Source organism: Carcharhinus amblyrhynchos, chromosome 1 (genome assembly GCF_965287045.1).
Source record: "Carcharhinus amblyrhynchos chromosome 1, sCarAmb.v2.hapA, whole genome shotgun sequence".
Lineage (NCBI taxonomy): Eukaryota > Metazoa > Chordata > Chondrichthyes > Carcharhiniformes > Carcharhinidae > Carcharhinus > Carcharhinus amblyrhynchos.
Window position 1 is genome coordinate 102029946 of NC_137324.1, and position 27766 is coordinate 102057711.

The window sequence follows — 27766 nt, forward strand, 5'->3', positions numbered from 1 at the left end:
CAGTTGGCCAAGCTATTGCTAATAATTGACCAGGCCTCTTTGGTCTTTGCTATGAGCATGAACCTCTCATTAGGAGTGAGATTTCTTCTCCAACAACTGAGACCTGCATAGGTACAGTGCATAAGTGCAGGCAACATTTTGGTTTGATGTGGGGGAGACAGGGTAGTAGGAGTGCAGTATGCCTGGTAGATACAAAACCATCTAATGTGGTTTGTGGAGTAACTGAAAAAGGGGGCTGTTATGTCAATATTAAACTGTTGGTAATTTTTAGCTATGTTGCAAATCTAACTGCAGGAAATGGCAATGTTTAAAATGTCTCTTGTGGTGAAGTGAACAGTCATCATCACAGAACTATTCAACTAGCATGTTCCAGAAACAACAGTGTAAGGTGTAGACTGACACGGGAGCAGGCATGACTACTTGTAGAACAGGAGGAATTCCTTTCAGGCCAGTTCAGGTTGCATCAATTAATTGAAATGTCAACATGGGAACACACTTGCCTCTTGAATCAAGGGTAATTGATTAAAACCTTGCTCCAGAGACATGAGCACATCCTGGAGAGGCCTGCATTGTTGGTAGTTTGGTCATGGACTAGTAATCCAGAGCCCCAAGGTAATGCTCTTGAATCCAATAGAAAACTGGAATTAAAAGTCTAATGATGAACATGAAACCATTGTTGATTGTCATAAACACATCAACTAAAGCAGTTTATTTGACTATTCATTCCTTCCCCACCAGTACCTTAAAAGTTGCAACAAAGTTCTGCAGCCATTATAATTAATGCACTGCAATGTTTATGCTTTTCAGACCGAGTAGAGGCTGTTGAAGTTGGGGCCATGATCTTTTACCGCTTAATTTGCTGCATTTCACATCCTACCACATCCTTTTATCATAGAATCCCTACAGTGCAGAAGGAAGCCATTTGGCCCATCAAGTCTGCACCAATCACAATCCCACCATGGCTCTATCCCCATAACCCTATGCAGTTACCCTACTAACCCCTAACACAGAGGCATTTATCATGCCAATCAACCTAACCCTCACATTTTTGGAGTTGGGAGGAAACCGGAGTACCCAGAGGAAACCCACGCAGACACAGGGAGAATGTGCAAATTCCACTTAGACAGTGACCCAAGCCTGGTGCTGTGAGGCAGCAGTGCTAACCACTATACCACTGTGCCTTTCAGACTTTCTCTTCTTTTGAGTTGTGTACATGTGTGTAAACCATACAGGGCTCTGTTCTTTTCAGACAGAAGAAACAGATGCACACATTATGCTTTTTTCAGCTAAACAAAGTAAGTGATTGTCATTCACTGGTGTATTCCTCAGGACAATGCGTTGAACAATCAGATTCAAGCTGCCTAGTTTAAAATTTCAATCAATGCTTGGCAGTTAACTGTCAATCACCTTAACAGATGCATTCTCCATGGCAACTCTTCTACCAATCAGAATCCACTTGCCAACTGTTAGGTACTGTAAAGCAATGCATCTCTGTGTGATATGTCACATAGTTTGCTGTGACATCAACAGAGGCATTTGCAGGCTTTTATCACTTGGATTTCACTCTAGCAACACTTGTTAAGTAAATCTGTGTTGAGATGGTTCAAAACCCACATTGTGGTACCTCACCATCTTTTGCCTTGTGAGGAATAAAGGTTCTAACATCTAACATAGACCACCAACCAATCAAAACCCTCTTCTCATGCAGTATAAAGTTGTTGTTTACCCTGACATTGATACTCTTGAGATTGTCCTAATGAGTGCAAACTGAAATACTTCAACAGAATGTTTTCCAGCAATACTCAAGCTCTGTCCCACCAAACAACTATTTCTGAAAATCTTAGAACGCAAAAGCTGCAACAGATGCGTAGTAAGCACACATCATTTTTTATTTTACATTCTAATAGAAGAAATAGAAGTGGAAATTGGACAGGCTGCTCCTCGGGCAGGTGTTGCCCTTGAATAAGATCATGACTGATCTTAAATCTCAACTTCACCTCCCCATCCAACTCCCATAGCCTTTGATTCCCTTAGAACCCCAAACTCCAGCAATTTCAGCTTTTAGTGTACTCAGTGACAGAGCTCACTGGAACAGAGTATTTTCCAAAAATTCATAGCCCCAAATGAAGAGATTCTTTCATCAGTCTGAAATGGTTGTTAATAGGAACATAAGAACCAGGAGCAGGAGTGGGCCATCTGGCCCCTCGAGCCTGCTCCGCCATTCAATAGGATAATGGCTGATCTTTTCGTGGACTCAGCTCCACTTACCCGTCTGCTCACCATAATCCTTAATTCCTTCACAGTTCAAAAATGTATCTATCCTTGCCTTAGAAACATTCAATGAGGTAGCCGCAACTGCTCCACTGGGCAGGGAATTCCACAGATTCACAACCCTTTGTGTGAACAAGTTCCTCGTCAACTCAGTCCTAAATCTGCTTCCCCTTATTTTGAGGCTATGCCCCCTAGTTCTAGTTTCATCCGCCAGTGGAAACAACTTCCCTGCTTCTATATCATCTATTCCCTTCATGATCTTATGTTTCTATAAGATCTCTCCTCATTCTTCTGAATTCCAATGAGTATAGCCCCAGTCTACTCAGTCTCTCCTCATAAGCCAACCCTCCAGAATCAACCTAGTGAATCTCTTCTGCACCCCCTCCAATGCCAATATATCCTTTCTTAAGTAAGGAGACCAAAACTGTACACAGTACTCCAGGTGTGGCCTCACCAGCGCCTTATACAGCTGCAACGCAACATCGCTGTTTTTAAACTCCATCCATCTAGCAATGGACAAAATGCCATTTGCCTTCTTAATTACATGTGGTACCTGATTCTTTTACAAGGACACCCAGGTCCCTCTGCACCATGACATGCTGCAATTTTTTACCATTTAAGTAATAGTCCATTTTGCTGTTATTCCTACCAAAATGAGTGACTTCACATTTACCAACATTGTACTTCATCTGCCAGCCCCTTGTCCACTCAGTATCCCTTTGCAGACTACCAGCATCCTCTGCACACTTTGCTCTGCCACTCATCTTCATGTCATCTGTGAATTTTGACACACTACACTTGGTCCCCAATTTCAAATCATCTATGTAAATTGTAAACAATTGCGGTCCCAACACTGATCCCTGACGCACACCAATAGTCCTGTTTGCCAACCAGAAAAACACCCATTTACCCGCATTCTTTGCTGTCTGTTAGTTAACCAATCCTCTATCCATGCTAATATATTACCCGTAACACCGTGCACCTTTATCTTATGTAGCAGTCTTTGGTGCGGCACTTGTCAAACGTCATCTGGAAATCCAGATAACACCACATCCACAGGTTCCTCATTGTCCACTGCACATGTAATGTTCTCAAAGAAGTCCACCAAATTATCCCTTCATGAACCCATGCTACGTCTTACCAATGGGACAATTTATATCCAGATGTCTCACTATTTCTTCCTTGATGATAAATTCAAGTATTTTCCCTATTACAGAAGTTAAGCTAACCAGCCTATAGTTACCTGCCTTTTGTCTACCTCCTTTTTTAAACAGTGGCATCACATTTCCTGCTTTCAATCTGCAGGAAACACCACAGAGTCCAGCGAATTTTGGTAAATTACTACTAGTGCATTTGCTATTTCTCCCGCCATCTCTTTTAGTACCCTAGGATGCATTCCATCAGGACCAGAAGACTTGTCTACCTTTAGCCCCATTAACTTGCCCAACACTATCTCTTTTATGATAATGATCATTTCTAGGTTCTCACCTGGCATAGCCTTCCTGACATCAATTTTTGAAGTTATTTGTGTTTTCCACTGTGAAGATTGACACAAAATACCTGTTCAATGCCTCAGCCATTTTCTCATTTCCAGTTATTACATCCTCCTTCTCAGAATGGGAAGGCAAATGGGATGCTGGCCTTCATAGCGAGGGGGATTGAATATAATAGGGAGGTCTTGCTGCGGCTGTGTAGGGCATTGGTGAGGCCGCAGCTGGAGTACTGTGTGCAGTTTTGGGCGCCGTACTTACGCAAGGATATTTTGGCCTTGGAGGGAGTGCAGAGGAGGTTTACTAGGCTGATGCCGGAGTTGAAGGGGTTGAGCTATGAGGAGAGGCTGAATAAACTAGGCTTGTACTCGTTAGAGTTTAGAAGAATGACGGGAGATCTCATTGAGACGTATAAGATGATGAATGGGATGGATAGGATAGAGGTGGAGAGACTCTTCCCGCTCAGAAAGGACAGTAGGACTAGGGGGCACAGCCTCAAGATAAAGGGGGGACAGTTTAGAACAGAGTTGAGGAAGAATTTCTTCACTCAAAGGGTGGTGAATCTCTGGAATTCTCTGCCCGTTGAAGTGGTGGAGGCTACCTCGCTAAATATTTTTAAGACAGGGGTTGATGGGTTTTTGATAAGAGAGGGGATTAAGGGTTATGGGGAGAGGGCGGGAAATTGGAACTGAGCCACGACAGATCAGCCATGATCTTATTGAATGGCGGGGCAGGCTCGAAGGGCTAGATGGCCTACTCCTGCTCCTATTTCTTATGTTTTTATCCTCTGAAGGACCAATGTTTACTTTAGCCATTCTTTTTGTTTTAAGTATTTGTAGAAATGTTTGCTGTCTGTTTTTATATTCTGAGCTAATTTATTCTCCTAATCAATTTTACTTTTCTTTATATTTTTTCTTGTGGCTTTCTGCTGACATTTAAAGATTTCCCAATCCTCTAAGTTCACACTAATATTTGCCACTTTGTATGCATTTTCTTTCAATTTGATACCCTCCTTTATTTCCATAGATATTCATGGCTGATTATTTCTTTTCTTCACAGTCCTTCCTTATCACTGGTATATAAGTTTGCTGAGCACTGTGAAAGATCACTTTGAAAGTCCTCCACTGATCCTCAATTGTCCCACCAAAACGCTTTTGCTCCCAGTCTACCTTTGCCAACGCCTCCCTCATCCCTTTGTAGTCTCCAAGTGACTGACTGAACACCACTAATGTGGTTATTAACCACATTATAGATGCTTGAACTGTCTACAATTAAAATTCAGTTCAAAGCATTAAAGTTCTGAGCAAAGATATCAAGGCTATGCATTATTATGTTATTGTGTAATATATATTTCAGTTGTGAAATATGCAATTAAAAAAAAAGGTGGAAGAGGGTACATCTGGGATATGTGGGGTCCTTGGTTATGCTGCTTTTCCGAAACAGCGGGAAGTGTACAGGAAGTCATGGATGGCAAGTTGGTTTGTGTGATAGACTGGGCTACCTTCACAACCCTTTGAAGTTTCTTGTTGTCTTGGTCAGAGCAGGAGCCATATAAAGCTGTGAGATATATGGAAAGAATGCTTTCTATGGTGCATCTGAGTTGTAGTGGATATGCCACATTTCCCTAGCCTCCTGGGAGAGGCATTAGTGGGCTTTCATAACTATAGCATCACCATGGGGGAATCAGGACAGATTGTTGGTGATCTGGACACCTAGAAACTTGAAGCTCTCAACAATTTTCACTTCATAAGTGTTGATCGCATATCCTCCACTATGTTTCCTGAAGTGGATGACTAGCTCCTTTAGTCTACTGACATTGAGAGAGACATTATTGCCATTGTACCATTTCCCTCTCTTCGATACTCCATTGCATCATTGTTTGAGATCCAACCCAATAGAGTAGCGCTATCAGCAAACTTGAAAATGGAGTTGGAGTGCAATTTGGCCATGCAGTCATTGTTGTAAGAGTGTAGTATGGGACTGAGGACACAGCCACAGCACCAGCGTTGAGTATAATTGTGGAGGTGCCGCCGTTACCTTGTGGTTTGTGGGTTCAATCTATAGAATTGCCCAATTACTCAAATTAAAACTTCAATAGCAAATTTCCATTATAAATGCAGGCACAGATTTTAGTGGAAAAGATGACACAATAACACGAAAATTATCAACAGGAAATAAATTTTGCAGACAGGAAGTATATGCAAACTTTTAGATTTGTAATTAGATGGATCAGAAGATACCAACTATCTGATTCAGACTTCTCAAAAAATAAAGACAAACTTGTAACCTTATAACAATATTTTGAGGTACAGTGCGGACCCATTACAACACGATGGTTGAGGTCCATAAAATGTTATCGCAAAAGAAACAGGGTCGCGTTAAATTGGGGTTCAAGAAAATCAGCATTCTAACTGATTAAGCAGAAATGGAAAACAAAAGCATCTTTCACAGTAGTTATGATTTGTGACAGTCATTGATTGTACTCTAAGCAGAAGCTCTATCTCACTATTCTTGCATTCATTTACTGCAGAATAGATACATTGTGGCTCCGTTACAAGAAAGAGCAAAAAAAAGTCCAATGATTCATCGCGTTATATCTGAATTCACACTAAATAGGGGGCACGTAAAATTGGGGTTTCACTGAATTTTGGAAACATGCAAGCTATTATCCAGAACTGTTTCTCACCAAACCAGATGTCTCAGATACGCTTGGTGTTAAAAGTGTGCTAGTTGTTTCAGCCAGAAAGCAGATACCAACTCTCTGATCAGCTCATCCTTGTCCAATTGTTTAATCATTATCCTGGGGACAAATTCCAGAAATGTCACATAGTACTAAACTGATTAATTTGCAGTCTTTTGGTCCTTCCCTCCCATCTGCCATTAATAATAGCATTCCAATCCAGAAAGCACAATTACCAAATCTAGAAATCTTAAATCAATCCCAAATTGAAGCCTGATTCAGATTTGAAGGCACATTTAAAAAGAAACTTTAGCCCCAAGTACACAAAGTGGAAATGGCACAAAGGTCTCATTCAATTATATCAATCAAATTCTGTCTTCTTTGAAGACTCTGTTAATGAGGATTGCTGGTGGGAGCAGGTTAAATGACATTCTAAAGTACATTACAAAAGTAATTCCATAGGTATTACAAAATCTATTTAGAAAAACAGTTCAACAGCATCCTTTATTTTATTTTTCAAAATTGTAGAAATCCCTCAACTTACTTAATGGAAATACAGTTTATATACAGTTTTATTTTATGTCAACAATATAATGAAAGCATTTTCACACTAGCAATAACTGATTTGAAGATGCATGTACCAGTAGTTGATATCCGCAGTCCCAAAGTAATTAATTGCAAAGTGATTTAGTCATTATCCAAGTATACATGGCATCTCCCTTTATTCAAGAAATTAAACTGTTTTCTAGTGGTGGGGGAGTTGAGGAGGATGGTGTCACAGGGGTAGTAGAACAGTCAAAACAGTTTCAGATATCTTGGCCTATGACTACAATTTTCATGTTTGCTTTAGTGGAGCTGGGATATTTGCAGATGCTTGTTCAAGATAAGCCAAAGGTCCTTGAGCTAGGTCTGTTGATTTTTTGGGCTGCACGTTAATGTCTTCTAAGACTTGTTGCCAGTGGCGCAACTTGCTGAGGTGTTTCTGGATCAAGGTTTCTTTTCGTTGCAACTCAATTTTCAATTCAGAAACATCCTGTAAAACAATACATACATACATATATATATATATATTTAAGAATTTTTCCAAATTACAAAGGAATCTAATACTGAAACTAGAATATTGCAGAGGAAAAAAAAAATACAGCTGAAGCTTTCCACCAGCACTCACCACGACAGAATCAGAATACCAAACCTCGGAGGGAATAATAATGTAAGCTGCATGAAAAGAGGTTGCTGATTAGTTAGCAAGTGGATTCTGATTAATACAAGTTTTCCATGGAAAATGCAACAGGGAACAGTTAATTGTCAAGATTTTGTTTCAATTCAAACAGGACAAGTCAACTCTGACGGGTCAAGGCATTGCCACCGGAACAAATCAGAGAATGGTTGTCACCTAGTCTTTCATTTAGTTGAAAAGGGTACAACGCGTGGAAATGTTCCTTTCAACTTTAAGAACATAAGAAATAGGAGCAGGAGTAGGCCAACTAGCCCTTTGAGCCTGCCCCGCCATTCAATAAGATCATGGCTGATCTGTCATGGCTCAGTTCCACATTCCCGCCCTCTCCCCATAACCCTTAATCCCCTCTCTTATCAAAAACCCATCAACCCACGTCTTAAAAATATTTAGCGAGGTAGCCTCCACCACTTCAACGGGCAGAGAATTCCAGAGATTCACCACCCTTTGAGTGAAGAAGTTCCTCCTCAACTCTGTTCTAAACCGCCCCCCCTTTATCTTGAGGCTGTGCCCCCTAGTCCTGCTATCCTTTCTGAGCGGGAAGAGTCTCTCCACCTCTATCCTATCCATCCTATTCATCATCTTATACGTCTCAATGAGATCTCCCCTCATTCTTCTAAACTCTAATGAGTACAAGCCTAATTTATTCAGCCTCTCCTCATAGCTCAACCCCCTCAACTCCGGCATCAGCCTAGTAAACCTCCTCTGCACTCCCTCCAAGGCCAAAATATCCTTGCGTAAGTACGGCGCCCAAAACTGCACACAGTACTCCAGCTGCGGCCTCACCAATGCCCTATACAGCCGCAGCAAGACCTCCCTACTTTTATATTCAATCCCCCTCGCAATGAAGGCCAGCATCCCATTCGCCTTCCTGACCACCTGCTGCACCTGCAAGCTGGGTTTTTGCGACTCATGCACAAGGACCCCGAGGTCCCTCTGCACCGTTGCCTGCTGCAGTTTTTCTCCATGTAAGTAATAATCCTTCCTACCATTATTCCTATCAAAGTGGACCACCTCGCACTTGCCAACATTAAATTCCATTTGCCATTTCCTGGCCCATTCGCCCAGCCTATCTAGATCTTTCTGTAGACTCTCCTCACCCTCCACACAATTTGCCTTTCCACCAATTTTGGTGTCATCAGCAAATTTCGACACCCTACAGTCGGTTCCCTCCTCCAGATCATCTATATAAATGGTAAATAGCTGAGGCCCCAGCACCGACCCCTGGGGCAGCAGGATCTTATGTGTGAACATATATATCTTCTAGCATGCACAAATGAGTCACACTGTGAGCCTTTCCGATAACCCTGAATTGGTTTTTTCTGCAATTCTTAGTATGACTGCAATTGGACAACACTTACTAAACAATCCCAATGTTCAGCATTAGTTGTGATTCTGTGATTGTCCAGCACTTAGTAAAAAATCCTGATTGTTCGAAGAATTACTCTAACAACTAACTTAAGATCACTAGTTGGGCTCTCAGTGTGATTGAGAAGAGGCTGAGAGGTTGAATGTGGTTGATGTTTAAACTGCATTCTTTAAAACCAAATTTCAAGGCTGGTTTTGCAATAGCAATCAGGCCTCAAAAATCTGTTAGGCCATGCCCACCATTAGAAAGGAAGGTGAGGCTTTAGAGGGGTGTTGCAGATGTTAGCACTCAATACGAGCTTCACTGTAGCTACTGTTGCTTCGGAGCATTGAGGTCACGACCCACAGTTTGGAAAGCCATTCCTTAAACCTAGCTCTGTCTCTAAGGCTATCTTCCCCAGTCCTGAATTCTCCAACCAATTTTCTATTAACTCTATGTATTCTCTTTAACATACTGAAAACTTCAATCAAATAATCAACAGAATTACAAAGAGTAGTTTGAGCAATTGGTGTCCAGACATGGAGGTACAGTAGCATAATGTTTACATTACTGGACTAGTAATCCACAGGTCATAAACTAATTATCCCGAGATTGGAGTTGAAATTCCATCTTGGCAGCTGTAATTAAAAATCTGGGACTAAAATACTTGCATCATTAATAGGTAACTACAGGATTGTTGTACCGAACTGGTTCACTAATATTGCAGATGCTATCTTTTGGAGAGACATTAAACTGTGGCCTCATCTTTCATCTCATGAATACAAAAGATCATATATCACTATTCCAAGAGCAGGGGAGTTATTCCTAGTGTCCTGGTCAATTTTCAGCCACACCTGTCACTAAGTTCGTGAAAGATTTCTACCATGGGTCTCCATGCGACTGGGCAGGCTGATTTTAGACCCACAGATCTTTGGCAATTGCGGCAGGATGTCCCATGAGATCATGGGATCAGAAGTGCAGGATTTACTCCCTTTTTTTCTACTCTGCCATCATTCTGCCTCCTCAAAGTGTTGAACTCATTAATGAACAAATTGTCACAATTCTGAGCAATTGGTAGCAAGCTCCTCCCAATCATCAAAATTAATGTTGTTGCCCTTCAAGGTAAGTTTCATTTTTGAACATTTTCTTTGTCCTCCCACAACATTGGTCATTTGAGAATTGAGACAACAGGATGTGGTGAGAGAGATAATTTTCAGTCATGCAGACACAGAGGTTAGTGCTTTGAAGTTGATTTTTTGGCAACTTTCAAAGGCAGACCAAGTTTCTTGTATGCAAAGTTGAAGAGATTGAGTGTGGAGTGTGGCTTATAAACTTGACACAGTGTGCAATGACACTGCAGTCATCTGCAAATTATGGATTAGTACTGGCATGGAGGCAACAGAGGTTAATGAGTTCTCCATCTAGGCATCTAAACAGTAGCTAAAATAAGAGCACAAATGGATACCTGGGTAACTACACAACAAACATACGATTACATTCAGCAAATAAAATGTGTAGATGCTGAGATAGGCGAGGTACATAACAGTGGAGCATTGAGGCGTCACATTCAATAATTTCCTCAGACAATAAATACATAGAAGAGCTGTAGCTGGTGACTAGACTGCCACATGGAGATAGAATCATAGAATCCTACAGTTCAGAAGGAGGCCATTCGGCCCATCAAGTCCATACTGACCACAAATCCACCCAGGCCCTATCCCCATAACCCCATGCATTTACTCTAGCTAGTGCCCTGTCACTAAGGGGCAATTTAGCATGGCCAATCCACCTAACCTGCACATCTTTGGATTGTGGGAGAAGCTGGAGCATCTGGAGGAAACCCTCACAGACACAGGAGAATGTGCAAACTCCACACACTGACCCTATCCAGGAATCGAACCCAGGTCCGCAGCACTATAATGCAGCAGTGCTAATCCCTGTGCCATCATGTCGCCCATTAGATAAGTCACTAATCCCTGTGAATAATTTCCCAAGACACTACAGGTGAAGAATATAAAAGTTGCAACTGTCAAATGACAGTAGGTGAAAACAGCAATGGGAAGTTGTCAATCTAATCATGGACGCTCCAGCTGCTGGTGAAAAGGGTCTTAATGGGATATGGTAGAAGAAACCAAACATGGTCGCCTCCAGTCAGATTAAAATTCTTTTGGACTATCAAAACAAACTCCCTGAGCATGAATCCATGTTCTTTCTGCCACTGAAATCCAAAGGCAATAGCAGATCTACCCAAAAATGGAAGATTTGCAGGTGACAGATATTTTTGCAGAGAGTAAATTTAACAGTATGTACAAGTGTTTGGTCGTTCAATATGTTCTGAGCAAACACATTTCAATGGGCATTTTGTTTTCATAAGGATGGTACAGGCTAATAAGGAATCTCAATAGTTCTGCCAACATCTTAGATTTTGCCCTCAAGGCATCTTATCCAGAAAAAAATAAAAGGTATAAAATCATAGAAAATAAAGTCTATTTACCTCTTTGATGACTTGTTCAGGTTTTTGTACAGCAAGTTGTAGCCTTTTCTGCAGAAAGAAACATTCTGTTTGTCTGGCGACATCCAAAAATTTTTGGATGCATTGCTCTACACCTATGGGAAAATGAATCCACATATTTGTAGAAAAATTACTTTTAAAAAATGTTATAGTAATTTGTATACAAACTTATATAAATATAACTAAGTGAAAAATGTCACAATAATAATCAGGTAACCATGTAATAATTTTCCCTCTTTGCAAGCTGCCATCAGTAGATAAACCTATCCAAATGCCTCTATTTAAGACCCACTCAGCTGTACTATGTTGATCAATCTAGCAATCAATGCAGTCACTTGCTTTTTTCTTCCTCTTGAGGAAAAGATAGCAAAGAAATGATTCCTGGAAATCAAGCTTCCATGCAGCAATGGAAAAGGGGGAAAATTAAAACAGGACCACTGGTTCTTCAATTCCTCTTTTCACCTTCTTGTGGGAAGTGTTTATATTCCACTCAGTCCCCGGCCATAGTAATATGACTTTGAATCTGAAGCAGAGTAATTAGATAATGACAGATGCAGATAAGCATTCCTACCACTCTGACAAAGCAGGCAGCAATGTTCCAGAAAGTAGTCCAATACAAAAGATTTTAAATTGTACCACTAAAATTTACCTTACAATGCCTTAACTCAGACAATTGATGTGCGTAGTTCCAAATGGTGTCGGGAAAAAAACAAATGACAATTTTTATAACAAAATATTTCTGTAAACAAAGATTTTTTTTTAAATAAGTTTTGTCAGACCACAATGAGAGGTCTATTTAGTTGTAGATAGGGAAATCTGGAAGATACAATACCTATAAAAATCAGAATCAATCTAAAAAGAGAAAATGAAACAATGATAAAGACACTTGCTAATAAGGGAAGTCGATGATATAAAGCAAAACTGCCAAATGAGGCAATGGAAAAACAACAGATAACTTTTAACAGGAGCTTAAGACAGTACAAATTTGATTGAAAAGGATAGAAAAATAGAATGAATCTGCACTAATATAGCACAGTTCACAATTTCAGGAGCCCCAATGTGCTTTATAACTAATTTGCTTTTAAAGTGCAATCATTGTTTTATTTCAGTAGGAAACAAAGCAGCTGATTTGCGCACAGCAACGTCTCACAAACATAATCAGACAAATGACCATGTTTTGATGAGCTCTTCAAGTTACAAATACTGATTGGGATATCATGAACACTCCCAGCAGTGTAGCTTGTTGGTTAGACAAGCAGAACGTAGACCATGGCATTTTGAAGCAGCAAGTTATTCAAAATGGGGGTGGAGAGGAGACATAGCTAAGTATAGTCGTTGTTGAGGGTTCAATAACAATGTGGGGGCGGGGCGGGGCGGGGGGGGCGGTGAGACAGACAGCACCTTTAAGTAGGATTGGGACTCCTGGATGATTTGTGACCTATGTGGTGCCAGAATGAGAGACATCTCAGATCAGCTTGAAAGATGAGCAAGAGGCAGGGGGAGGGTAAAGTTGTTGTGTTCCATGTTTGGCCCCACAGCAGAGTAGAGTAGGCAAATGTACCATGAACTAAGAATGAAATTAAAAGGTCAGGACCTCGGTTACAATTTTGAGATTATTATCCTAGCCATATGCAAATTAGCATGGGAATCAGCGGTTTCAGCAGGCGAACAAGTGGCTGAAGGAATAATGTTGGAAAGAGGGGCTTCATTTCAGGGGACACTGGCATCAGTATTGGGATAGGAAAAAAAATGTGTTGTCATGACATATTCCACCACAATCCTAGTGGAAGGGACAAAAACTAGGCTAGCAAGAGGCGTTGGGGTTCAAGTGAAAAAAGTAGTGTGGGTAATGGTTTGAAATTAAACAAAAGGGAAGAATAGAATAAGTTAGAAATGGTGCTTTAGGCATGGCAGGTAAAGGGAAAACTGAGGAGATGTAAAGCAATCAAACCAGGAGAAATATGAGTGTAAGATTTATAGAAGGACAGGTTAGGGGGAAATAAATGTGCCAGGTTATAAGGTCATTTTGACAGAGGGGAGGAGTAGCCTTAATGATTAACGATTAAATCATTTCTGAAAGAGATTTTATTACGTGACAAGCAGGCAGAAACATTATAGGTAAAATAATGAAATAGAATAGAACTTAAGATTGTAGTGCAAATGGGCTAGTTGTTAGTGCTGTGAAGTAGGCAGCATATATAAATGCAGAGATAGGCAAGCATGTAGAGAATGCAGCGTGGTTTTAATTGAGGATTTTAATCTCCAGATAGATTGGCATGCATCAGAAAGATAATGAATTTAGAGAAACAGTATGTCCCAGAACCAATAAAGAAGCTGGGCATGTTGAATTTTATAACAAGAAGTGACATAGGATCAAAGGCACAGAATCTCTATGGGTAGAATTGATGAATATCAAAGGTAAAAAGACCTTGATGGGAGTTATATACAAGCCCCCTAGCAATAGTCAGGAAGTGGGGCAGAAAATAAATCAGGAGATAGAAAAGACATTAAAAAAAGGCAATATTACAATAACCATGGAGGACTTCAATATCAGGTGGATTGAGAAAATCAGGTATAATAGTGGATCCAAAAAGAAATTTGCGGAATATCTAAGAGATTTTTTTTGTTGGAACAGCTTGTGACAGAGCCCACTAGGGAACTGGTAATTTTGGATTTGGTGTAATAAAGCAGACTTGATTTGGGAACTTAAGGTGAAAGAACCCTTATGGAGCAGTGACCACAATCTGATAGAATTTACCCTGCAGTTTGAGAGGGAGAAGCTGGAGTCAGATGTAATGGTATTACAATTAAATAAAGGTAACTATAAAGACATGAGGGAGGAGCTGGCCAGAGTAGATTGGAAAGGGAGCCGAGCAGGGAAGACAGTGGAGCAGCAATGGCAAGAGTTTCTGCAAGTTATTCGGGAGGCACAACAAAAATTCATCCCAAGGAGGAGGAAACATGCTAAGGGGAGGACAGGCATCCATGGCTGATGAGGGAAGTCAAGGATAGCATAAAAGCAAAAGAAAAAGCATACAAAGTGGCAAGGATTAGTGGGAGGCCAGAGGATTCGAAAGCCTTTAAAAGCAAGCAGAGGACAACTAAAAAATCAACAAGGAGGGAGAAGATGAAATATGAGTGTAAGCTAACTAGTAATATAAACAAAGATAGTAAGAGTTTTTTTTCAATATATAAAAGGTGAGAGAGAGGCAAAAATAGCCATTGGACCACTGGAAAATGAGGCTGGAGAAGTAATAATAGGAAACAAAGCAATGGCAGAGGAACCGAATAGTGACTTTGCATCAGTCTTCACTGTGGAAGACAGCAGTGGGATGCCAGAGCTCCAGGGGAATCAGGAGGCACAGGTGAATGTAGTGGCCATCACTAAGGAGAAGGTTGTGGGGCAACTATAAGGTCTGAAAGTGAATAAATCACCTGGACCAGATGGTCTACACCCCAGGGGTCGAAAAGATAGGTGACGAAATTGTGAAAGCATTGGTGGCTATCTTTCAGGAATCACTGCAGGCAGGGAGGGTACGAGGGGACTGGAAATTAGCTAATGTAACATTGCTGTTTAAGAAGGGAGGGAGGCAGCAGACAGGAAATTATAGGCCGGTTAGCCCGACTTTGGTCATTGACAAGATTTGAGAGTCCATTATTAAAGATGAGATCGCAGGGTACTTGGAAGTGCACGATAAAGTAGGACTGAACCAGCATGGCACTGTCAAGGGAAGGTCATGTCTGACAAATCTGTTGGAGTTCTTTGAGGAGATAACGAGGAAATTAGATAAAGGAGGCCCAGTGGACATGATTTATTTAGATTTCCAGAAGGCCTTTAACAAGGTGCCGCTAGGAGACTGTTAATAAGTGCCCATAGTGTTAAAGGTAAGATCGTGGCATGGATAGAGGATTGGTTGACTGGCAGAAGGCAGAAAGTGGGGATAAAGAGGTCTTTCTCAGGATGGCAGCCGGTGATATGCCTCAGGGGTCAATGCTGGGACCACACCTTTTCACAATATGCATCAACGATTTGGAGGAAGGAACTGAAGGCGCTGTTGCAAACTTTGCAGATGATACAAAGATATGTAGACAGATAGGTAGTACTGAGGAAGCAGGAGGACTTAGACAGGTTAGAAGAGTGGGCAAAGAAGAGGCAAATGGAATACAATGTGGAAAAGTGTGAGGTGATGCACTTTGGAAGAAGGAATGGAGGCAAAGACTATTTTCTAAATGGGAAATGCTTAGGAAATCAGAAACACAAAGGGACTTGGGAGTCATTGCTCCAAGATTCTCTTAAGATTAACATGCAGGTTCAATCAGTAGTTAGGAAGGCAAATGCAATGTTAGCATTCATGTCGAGAGGACTAGAATACAAGAGCAGGGATGTACTTTTGAGACTGTACAAGCTCTGATCAAACCCCTTTTGGAGTATTGAGAGCAGTTTTGGACCCGATATCGAAGGAAGGATGTGCTGGCCTTGGAAAGGGTCCAGAGGATGTTCACAAGAACAATCCCTGGAATAAAGAGCTTGTCGTATGAGGAACAGTTGAGGACTCTGGGTCTGTACTCATAGTTTAGAAGGATGAGGGAGGATGCATATGAAACTTGCAGGATACTGCAAGGCCTGGATAGAGTGGGCATGGAGACGGTGTTTCCACTAGTAGGAGAAACTAGAACCAGAAGGCACAACCTCAGGCTGAAGGGATGATTCCTTAAAATAAAAATGAAGAGGAATTTCTTCAGCCAGAAAGTGGTGAATCTGTGGAACTCTTTTGCCGCAAAAGACTGTGGAAGCTAGGACATTGAGTGTCTTTAAGACAGAGATAGATATATTCTTGATTAACAAGGGGATCAAGGATTGTAGGGAAAAAGCAGATAATGGGGATGAGAAAAAAATCAGCCATGATTGAATGGCGGAGCAGACTCGATAGGCCGAATGGCCTAATTCTGCTCCTATACCTTATGGTCTCATAACAAATAATGAACTGGATTTAATTAGCAGCCACCTACTACACGGATTTTGATCAAAAAGCAATCATCACACGATTGAGTTGAACATAGCATTTGAAAAGGAAAAACATGAAGCATACTAAAATTCAAGATATAAAGCTGACTTCGATGTGACGAGACAGACTGTCGACAGTAAACTTATCAAATATGCTAATAAGAAAACAACACAAGATTATTTGAACTAAAAACAATGTGATCCAGAAACCAGTAAAGAACCTCCAAAGGGACAGCCACTGACAACAAAAGAGGTTAAAAAAAAATTAAAAAGATAAAGCATTCAAAAACGCAAAAAACAGATCCTGGCGAATGGAAAAGATACCAAGGGCAGCAAGACAAAGCAAATAGTCGGAAAAGAAACTAACGGGTATCAAAATTAAAACTAGAACCTTTATAATTACTTTAGGAAAGAGGATGGCTTAGAATAATGTAGACACTTTCAAAAAAAGATAAAGGTGATGGTGGCAATGATATTAAGGAAATGGCAGTCGTATTGAATTGTCACTTTACATCAATAATTAGAAGCGGAAGACGTCAGCATGTGAGACCTTCCAAGCAAACTATTACTGAATCAGGGAAAGGGACACAATAAAATTGATAAATGCAAGATAACAGAAATTGAGACATTAAATTGCACTAAAGTGAAAAATACCTAGAATTGATTGGTTTCCATCCCAGAGATTTAAAAGCAGTTGTGAACATAGTATAAACCCAAACATTACTCTTCCAAACTTCTCTCCATGAGGGAATAATTAGTTTAAATTGGAAAACTGAGCACATCACTACTATTTAAGGAAGATGAGAAGGGAAGCCAGTTAACCTAACACTTGCTGTCAGGAAATTGCTGGAGTCTGTAATAGAGGTCAGGGTTTTTGAACACCTTGAATATTTTTAGCTACTCAGAGAACCAGCATAAAGTTCTAGAGGATGGTCGGGCCTAAAGAATCTGATTGAAGACATTATAATGGCCTACCCCTATTCCTATGTTCTTGTGCCATACACATTGGAAACTGAAATATCAGAATAACTAAGGAAAAGGCAGGGCCTATTTTGGGTTGATTCAGAAGATGTGGCTGAGTTATCAATAAGTATCTTGTATCAGTCTTCAATAAGGACACGGATAATTCAGACATTCCAGTTAAATAGGAACATGAAATATTAGACAAAATTAAATAAGCATTGTAAGAGAGTTAACACTGGAGGGACTGGCATTCTTCAAGTTGTGCAAGTCATCAGGGCCAGATGAACTGTATCCTAGACTGTCGAAGGCAATAATGGATGCTCGGAGGATCATTTTCCAACCCTCACTGGATACAGATGAAGTACCAGAGGACTGAAGGTCTTAAAACATTGTATCATTAAAAATCGCTATCCTGGGACTTACTATTTTTTACAACATTAAAGTTCACCTTTTCAGGTAGTACTATCCTAACATCCTTAATAAGCCATGGATGGATCTTTCTTGCTGAGTTTTTGACTTTAACAGAACATATTTTTGCTGAACATTATGAACAATTTCTTTGAATGTTTTGTACTGTTTATTTACCATCTTACCTTTTCATTTATTCACCCAATTAACTTGAGATAATTCTCCCTTCCTACCTATAAAATTGGTTGTAAGTTTAAGTTTTTTGTTCGTAATTGGAATATATGGCTTTCAAAGTTATTACGGAATTCAATTATATTATGATCACTATTCTCAGTAGATATTTTATTGAGATTAATAATTAACCCTACCTCATTGCACAACGCTAGATCAAAAATAGATTTTTCCCTCGTTGGTTGCACAATTATTTAAACCATAATAAATGCATTCAACAAACTCATCTGTCAGATCATTATGTCAAATTGAATGGTCCAGTCTATATGAAGATTAAAATACCCCCAAATGATGTTGCCTTTGTTATAAGTTCTAATAATTTTTTGCTTAATTCTCTGTCCGATGGGAGGAAACCTATGAATCACTCCTGTTTTCTGACCATACCATGTATACTAATTACACTTAGTTAAATTTTGAACCAAAATTCTCTCTCATTACTGTCCCTATATCAGTCTTTATCAGACTACTCCGCCTATTTTATTCAGTCTATCATTTTGAAATGTTGTGTACCCTGGAATATTTATTTCCCAGCCATGGTCTCCTTGCAACTGTATCTCTGAAATGTCAATTAAATCTGAACCACCTGTCTCTACTTATGCCACTAGCTCATTTATCCTTATCAGGGTCCTGGACCCAAACCCCAGGGTATATTATAAAGCCAGATTAGATCCAACAAGTTTTCTATTTTGGGAAAAATGTGAGGATAGGATGCTTCATTTCAGGAGTAATTCCACTGACAAATTAGGGATCTTTTATCAAAAAAGCTTAAACATAACGCTAACAAAGAAAACAGCTTAACCATTCATAGTTGAACAAAATTTAATAAAAGAAACAAAACAAATTCAATTTCAAACTTACAACTTTCAGTTCCAAATAAGCAATATTCACAGATGTAAAAATCCATTTTAAATACAGTTAGCAACCATAAATATACTTGTATGAGTGGAAATTGCCTTAAAGCTTTGAAAGGTTTTGATTTTCAGAGCAGCTTGCAGACCCCTGTCTTTAAACAAACCCCAGCCAAAACTGAAAATTGTTTTTTTCCTGTGCTCCAAACCTAATTCCTCCCATTAACCACATTATCACATAACCCTGTCAATCAACCGAATCAAAAGCCTCCAGAAGAAATCTTCACTTGTAAAAAGTTCATGAGCTCTCTCTCTAACTACATGACTAAAACGTGTAAATACCCTGTCCCCTCAGTGTCTGAGCTGTATTCATGCAAGACATACCATCTACCTAGCTGTCCCAGATTGCAGTGTAATCTAGGAGTAAAGACAATCAAAGCTGATAGTTCCATTGTCATTGCTACCAGAAAACTGGGCCCATTAAAGCTATGAGATTGTATTCAGTAATATGGTGAAATTTTCAAATTAGGAGGCGAGTAAAGAGAAGTGTGTAAAGTGTGAATGCTGGAACAGATACTTCATAATTCAATTATGGTGTGATTGACCTGAAAAACAATCTCAAGATTGTAACATCTTTGAATTCTCTAGCTAAAACATTTAAGGTTTTCCTTAACTGCTAAATGTAAGTTTATGTGATTAGTAAATTTGAGATATTTATCTTCTAATGTTGTGAACTCTATGAGCCTCTCCTCTATCAAGTATAAGAGCAGTTTATTGTGTTGCAAAAACATGAATACTATCTTAAGGTTTCTGAAGACTGATATGGAGTACAAAAATAAAGGTAATAATGAATCTATACAAATCATAAGTTAGGCTGAAGTTGGAATATTGTGTATAATTTATCACCTGTATATTTTATGCTACAGCTTCCTTTGTCAATCATCAAACCACCAGTACTAGATACTTCAGTGACATTAATTATCAAGAGTACATGTTGTTCTCTAAATTATTATTTTGAGCAGCATTTTCTATTTTATGTACGCAGAAGGATTATTTAAGGTAATTGTCACAAAACCCTTCCAATAATTCGAAAATGTTTTTGGAGAAGTTTCTGTCAATGTAACATTAAGAATTTTCATAATCAATCCAACTGCTGCATGTCAGGTCTGAAAACAGGAAACTTTGAAAAATATTTCTTGATTCAATCCATAAAATTTAACGCATGATCTTTAAACTATGCAAAGTAATATTCAGTGCGCATAGGCAGTCTGGTTGTTAATTGAATTATAAGATCTACCTGTACGTTCAAACATATTTTACATCACTCTATGATAATTCTAGAGTGTCTCACCTGTTCGAATTTCTTCTTGATCAGTTCCATTCACGTAGTCTTGACTGACCAATGAAGCAAAGCATGCCTACAAAATATTCACCATTAGTTCTTCCAATTTTCCAACATTTAGTCAAGCTTCTGTAAGAGTACTTTTATACCCAACTATAATTGCAATTCATCAGATTCAAGGATGCTATGGAAGTCGAGCATACACGTTAATGTATGTAAAATAGGTCACTGCCAAGGAAAGCTGAAGGAACATCATTTAAAAGATGTTAAACTTGAGGTATAACACAATTTGGCCCAGTAAACAAGATGGAACTCTTCTATATTTAAATACAGTATGTACGTGAAAGCCAGGACATCAAGCAGAAATCAAGACTGGCAGAGATACTGACATTGGCAAAGTAACCCAAAAGCCCAGAGATGACATGTAGAATATCATAGCAGCATTGTGGCATTAAATGCAGCATCAAAACAGGCCATTCAGCCCAACAGAACATAAGAAATAGGAGCAGGAATAGGCCATCCAGCCCCTCGAGCCTGCCCTGCCATTCAATAAGATCATGGCTGATCTGAAGTGGATCAGTTCCATTTTCCTGCTTTCTCCCCATAACCCTTAATTCCCCTATCAAAAACTTATCTACCCGTGATTTGTATTTAGCAAGGTAGCCTCCACCAGTTCAACGGGCAGAGAATTCTAGAGATTCACCACCCTTTGAGTGAAGAAGTTCCTCCACAACTCTGATCTAAACTGGCCAACCCCCTTATCATGCTTATAAGCATGATTATAAGCATGCTAGTGTTTCTGTTCTATGTAAGCCTCCTTGCATCTTGTTTCACCTCACCTTATGTTCTCATTCATATACATATCTAGCTTCTCCTTAAAATGTCTTTTTTCTAATCACTTCAACCACCCCTTGTGATAGCAGGTTCCACATCATTACCACTCAGAGCTTCTCCTTAATTCCATACTGGATTTATTAGTATCTGTTTTGTATGTGCCCTTAGTTTTGGATTCCACCACAATTGGAAATTTCCGTTTCTAAGCCTATGCCACTGAACTCCATATTTTCAAGACCTGTATCAGATAACTTGCCAGCTTTCTCTTCTAGAGAAAAGAGTCACAGCTTCTTCATTCTTCCTTGACAGTTGGGTTCTGGTTTAATCTTGGTCATTTCTTGTTGAATTTTTTTTTGTAATACTTCCATACCCTTTTAATAATATGGAAACCGATGTCACCAGTCATAGGATTTTTGCAAAGAATACTTTTGCGAAACAAAGGACACTGTCTGTGGAGCTCGTAAGAGACTGTGGCTGAAATAGGCCCAGATTGAAACCAGAGAGATCAAGTGATCCAACTCACGTGTGGAATGTATTGGTTTTGTTCTAACAGATGAGATAGATGTAGAAGAAGCTATAGCTTTACCCACTCTTATGCTGGAACCTCTCTCAAAGTTGAGCTGTTTGCGATTTGAAAATCCAAGAAAAAACCTCATTACTGCAAACTAGAAGACTTTACAGGTGGATTACGAATCAACAACACTGTTTACAAGATAAAGAGAATCAAGCAAGCATGATTGCTCCTTGAGGAACGCAAGAACCAGCAGCTAACATGGCAAATGACCCGTTAATTGCAAACAAGCAACCAGACAATCCATGTACAATTGTTTTTCTGACTTGACCTTTTCTACCTGGCCAAATTTAAGATCTGATACTCTGCAGAGTTTTTTTTACACAAGGACAGTGTGCATGTTGTTTCTGCATTAGTGAGCAGCAGGACATATCTGAACATTTTAAACCTTTTAGTAATTATTACTGCATCATCACCTGAGTGAGTTTTAGCAATAAAACTATTGTTTCATTTGTTAACTTAAGGAAGCTAGCTGGCTTATTTCTCACACTGAGCTCCATGTATTTAAGTATATATTGTATATAATGAATTGGCAATGTCATTTTTAAATTCACATTTTCACATTTTGTTATAACCAACCCAGACATAAGACAGAGGAGTCAGTTCATCCCTCCTAATCTGATTACAGCAGACTTTAATAAAATTTATTGTGTGGTCTCAATACTTTCAGTTCTGCATAACATCAACCTACAATGGACTGACTTGTGGTATAAATAAGTGTCATGCTAACAGCATTTACCATCATTAAGGAATACACCACACAGCAACTTCCAGTAGGGTGTCGAAATTTGCTGATGACACCAAGATTGGGGGAAAGGCAAATTGTGCGGAGGGTGTGGAGAGTCTGCAGAAGGATCTAGATAGGCTGGGCGAATGGGCCAGGAAATGGCAAATGGAATTTAATGTTGGCAAGTGCGAGGTGGTCCACTTTGGTAGGAAGAATGGTAGGAAGGACTATTACTTACGGGACAAAAAACTGCAGCAGGCGACGGTGCAGAGGGACCTCGGGGTCCTTGTGCATGAGTCGCAAAAACCCAGCTTGCAGGTGCAGCAGGTGGTCAGGAAGGCGAATGGGATGCTGGCCTTCATAGCGAGGGGGATTGAATATAAAAGTAGGGAGGTCTTGCTGCAGCTGTATAGGGCATTGGTGAGGCCGCAGCTGGAGTACTGTGTGCAGTTTTGGGCGCCGCACCTGCGCAAGGATATTTTGGCCCTGGAGGGAGTGCAGAGGAGGTTTACTAGGCTGATACCGGAGTTGAGGGGATTGAGCTATGAGGAGAGGCTGAATAAACTAGGCTTGTACTCGTTAGAGTTTAGAAGAATGAGGGGAGATCTCATTGAGACGTATAAGATGATGAATGGGATGGATAGGATAGAGGTGGAGAGACTCTTCCCGCTCAAAAAAGACAGTAGGACTAGGGGGCACAGCCTCAAGATAAAGGGGAGGCGGTTTAGAACTGAGTTGAGGAGGAACTTCTTCACTCAAAGGGTGGTGAATCTCTGGAATTCTCTGCCCGTTGAAGTGGTGGAGGCTGCCTCGCTAAATATTTTTAAGAAGCGGGTTGATGGGTTTTTGATAAGAGAGGGGATTAAGGGTTATGGGGAGAGGGCGAGAAAGTGGAACTGAGCCACTACAGATCAGCCATGATCTTATTGAATGGCGGGGCAGGCTCGAAGGGCTAGATGGCCTACTCCTGCTCCTATTTCTTATGTTCTTATGTTCTTATATTCACAATTGCAGTTCAGTATGGAAAACAAACTTGCTGTCCAAATTGCATTATTCCAGAAGCTTTGTTATAACAGTTGCAACACTTAGATGTTAGATAGCAACTAAATGTATCAGACAAAATTAGGGCTCATCCATTGCAATTCAAGTAATCAGGAAGATAAGTCTTAATTATTGTCAAACAACACCCCTGCAGCATTCCTTCCCAAAAGTATATCAGTGAACAAGATGGATTTTTCCAACAATCGACAATGGTTTCATGGTCCTCAATTGATGTTTAATTCCAGATTTTTAAAATTATTGATTTCAAAGTCCACCATCTGCCATGGTGCCATTAGCTGAGATCTTGGATTAATAGTCTATCAATAATACCACTAGACCATTACCTTTCCTGTTTTATATATATCCACATATTTTCATTTCTTAAATTAGGGCGCCCATTATAGTACCAAGTGTACTCTGACCCAAGTACCGTCCTCAGAAATTTGGCCATTTGGTCCATTATGCCTATGTAAGAAGTCTCACAACACCAGGTTAAAGTCCAACAGGTTTATGTGGTGGCAAAAGCCACTAGCTTTCGGAGTGCTGCCCCTTCGTCAGGTAAGTGGGAATTCTGTTCACAAACAGGGCATATAAAGACACAAATGCAATTTACAAAATAAAATGTTTGGAATGCGAGTCTTTACAGGTAATCAAGTGTTAAAGGTACAGACAATGTGAGTGGAAAGAGCATTAAGCACATGTTAAAAAGATGTGTATTGTCTCCAGACAGGACAGTTAATGAGATTTTGCAAGCCCAGGCAAGTCATGGAGGTTATAGATAGTGTGACATGAACCCAAGATCCCGGTTGTGGCCGTCCTCATGTGTGCAGAACTTGGCTAACAGTCTCTGCTCAGCAACTCTGCGCTGTCACGTATTGTGAAGGCAGCCTTGGAGAACGCTTACCCGAAGGTCAGAGGCCAAATACCCGTGACCGCTGAAGTGTTCCCCATCAGGAAGATAACACTCTTGCCTGGTGATTGTCGAGCAGTGTTCATTCATCCATTGTCGTAGCGTCTGCGTGGTCTCCCCAATTTACCATGCCTCAGAAGAGCCTTTCCTGCAGCATATCAGATAGACAATGTTGGCCAAGTTGCAACAGTATGTACTGCGTACCTAGTGGATGGTGTTCTCATGTGAGATGACGGCATCCTTGTCGATGATCTGGCATGTCTTGCAGAGGTTGCTGTGGCAGGGTCGTGGTCACCTTTCTCCTGAATGCTGGGTAGTTTGCTGCAGACAATGGTCTGTTTGAGGCTGTGTAGATGTTTGAAGGCAAGAAGTGGGGGTGTGGGGATGGCTTGGCAAGACGGTCGTCTTATTAACGACATGTTAAAAGCTCCAGAGAAGATGTCATAGCTTCTCCGCTCCGGGGAAGTACTGGACAACAAACGGTCTTCTGTCCGCCACATCCCGTGTTTGTTTTCTGAGGGGGTCAATGCGGTTTTTAGATGTGGTGTGTCAGAACTGTCAATCGATGAGTTGAGCACCATATCCTGTTCTCACGAGGGCATCTTTCCACGTCTGGAGGTGTCTGTTGTGATTCTCCTCATCTGAGCGGATCTGTACATATATATATTCTTGCAACTCAACCAACATTGTCTCCCTAAGACGCTGCAGGAAAGGACGTCCCGAGGCATGGTACACTGGGGAAAGCATGCAGACACTATGACAACAGATGAATGAACACCGCTCAACAATCACCAGGCAAGAGTGTTCTCTTCCTGTTAGGGAACACTTCAGTGTTCACGAGCATTTGGTCTTTGATCTTCAGGTAAGCGTTCGCCAAGGTAGCCTTCACTACACACAACAACAGTGTCGCTGAGCAGAGACTGATAGCCAAGTTCCGCACACATGAGGATGGCCTCAACCGGGATCTTGGGTTCATGTCACACTATCTGTAACTCCCACAATTTGCCTGGCCTTGCAAAATCTCACTAACTGTCCTGTCTGGAGACAATACATATCTCTTTAACCTGTGCTTAACGGTCTCTCCACTCACACTGTCTGTAACTTTAAGACTTGATTAGCTGTAAAGATTCACATTCCAACCATTATTCTGCAAATTGAGTTTGTGTCTTTATATGCCCAGTTTGTGAACAGAACTCCCACTCACCTGACAAAGGAGCAGTGCTCCGAAAGCTAGTGGCTTTTGCTACCAAATAAACCTGTTAGACTTTAACCTGGTGTTGTGAGACTTCTTACTGTGTTTACCCCAGTCCAACACCGACATCTCCACAGCATTATGCCTATGCCAACTCCATGGTAAGAATCCCACTACTCTTTCCCCACAGCCCAGTAAATCATCCCCGTTCCCACTCCAAGACCCCTCGGCTGCTCCATCCCGCTCCCGCTCTGCCCTTTCATTACCTCGCATTCCCACCGCCCTTCAGTCGGATGCAGTCTTTACCTCAAATGAAGCCTCAAGCTCGTCCACAAGTGTGCTGGGCGGCCTTGGCGTGGCTGCAGTGAGGCCAATCCCGGTGGATGCTGGAGGTCCGGGTCCGGGAGGCGGAGGCGGCGGGTTTTGCGCCGGATGCGGGAACATCCCCGGCAGTGAAGCGGCCATCTTGGATAGGACCTACTGCGCACGCGCCGCTCTGCGGCGGAGACAATTGGGAGAGCGGAGCGGGGCGGGGCCAAGGAGAGGGTGGGGCTAGCCGGGGGGCGGGGCGATGTTGGACGTGGCTGGAGATCTTGGCTGATGTGGATGGGAGGAGGGGCAAGTTTGGGAAATAAACGGTGTGACGGGGAAGAGAGTGAGGACTTTGACAAAAGGACTAATAGGAGTCTGTGTGTCGCTCGGGATAGGCGCTGGTAATATTGTCATTCGACTTTTATCCGAAAATGTATATTAAAATTAAATTGTGTACACGAATAATAATTTGCATGCTATTATTTGTCGACAAAAGTCTTGACTCAGGGTAAATATGCCAGCAGTTGTCTGCCGCGCGCTGATTGTGATGACAGGACGTGCAAGTTGTATAATTATTCTTTCTAATGTGATTTACATTCACGTTGCTGCATTGTAATCTCACACAAATCCTCCTCCCAAAACCCTATACGTACACTGAACCAGGAGGAGGAAGAAAATCCAGACTGAAAGACAACCCTCTTCTGAACCCCAGTTTCCTCCCCGGACGGATAGGAATACTGGTTCGAGGTGCTTTTTCCTATTTCCCAGTCTTTTTTTGCTGGTGTTTCATTTTAAGGTATACAAGAGCAGAATCCTCATTTCCCCGTTTCACTTTTTTTCCTTGGCGTGTCTCTAGCTCTGGTTCTTAAGCAAAATGGTAAAAAGGGAAGGTTTTATTTGTTGATTTAGCTGTCTGGCAGTGGTCATTTAATGACCACTGATTAATTATTTTTTAATAATTAGTAATTTATAGCAATATTCACTGAGCTGATAAACTTGGCAACTGAGAGGTTAGATTTAATTACACAATAGATGGAGTTGTCATGGGATCCCCGTAGGCCAAGTTCTCGCAAAGATCAATGTCACTCCACACTCGCATTTTGTACCTCCTTCCGAATAGCGCGCCATGAAGGCACTCAGCCTTTAAGGGAAAAGCAGTTTTTCCTTTGGGCAGCACTGGTCTAAAAACAGAAACGGGGAGTACTGAAAAATATCTATTTATTGTCGAGAATTCCATCAAACCTAGGACAAATATGTTCATGGCAAAATTAAGCACTAGAATGAGGCGTCAATGACTTGAGACAATGTAATGGAAATGGTACAGAGGAGATTTACAAGGATGTTGTCAGGAATAAAAGCTTTAATTCTGAGAAAAAGATCACATAAGATGGGATTGTTTTCTTTCAAACGGGTGGCTGAAGGGAGATTTAATTGAGGGGCGGCACGCTAGCACAGTAGTTAGCACTGCTGCTTCATAGCTCCAGGGACCTGGGTTCAATTCCCTGCTCGGGTCACTGTGGAGTTTGCACATTCTCCTCGTGTCTGCATGGGTTTCCTCCCACAGACCATTTATATAGATGATCTGGAGGAGGGAACTGAGTGTAGGGTGTCGAAATTTGCTGATGACACCAAGATTGGGGGAACGGCAAATTGTGCGGAGGGTGTGGAGAGTCTGCAGAAGGATCTAGATAGGCTGGGCAAATGGGCCAGGAAATGGCAAATGGAATTTAATGTTGGCAAGTGTGAGGTGGTCCACTTTGGTAGGAATAATGGTAGGAAGGACTATTACTTACGTGGCGAAAAACTGCAGCAGGTGACGGTGCAGAGGGACCTCAGGGTCCTTGTGC

The 27766-nt window shown here is 40.9% G+C and overlaps 1 protein-coding gene across 1 annotated transcript; it reads right to left on the bottom strand.

Moving 5' to 3' along the window:
* Positions 1–6915: 6915 nt before the first annotated feature.
* med28 (mediator complex subunit 28) lies at positions 6916–26102 on the bottom strand. The gene is made up of 4 exons (XM_080198673.1): positions 25914–26102; positions 20342–20408; positions 11518–11630; positions 6916–7474 (listed from the first exon to the last, which is right to left on the bottom strand). Exons 1-4 carry the CDS (start codon positions 26070–26072, stop codon positions 7277–7279), a joined length of 537 nt encoding a protein of 178 aa, XP_080054799.1. The 5' UTR covers positions 26073–26102; the 3' UTR covers positions 6916–7276.
* Between the last annotated feature and the right edge of the window lie 1664 nt (positions 26103–27766).

Coding starts and splice junctions, on each gene's coding strand:
- med28 (XM_080198673.1), bottom strand. CDS start 26,072: ATGGCCGCTTCACTGCCGGGGATGTTCCCGCATCCGGCGCAAAACCCG. Junction 20,409..25,913: donor AGCTTGAGGCTTCATTTGAG/GTAAAGACTGCA, acceptor AATATTTTGTAG/GCATGCTTTGCTTCATTGGT. Junction 7,475..11,517: donor CTGAACAAGTCATCAAAGAG/GTAAATAGACTT, acceptor ATTGTTTTACAG/GATGTTTCTGAATTGAAAAT.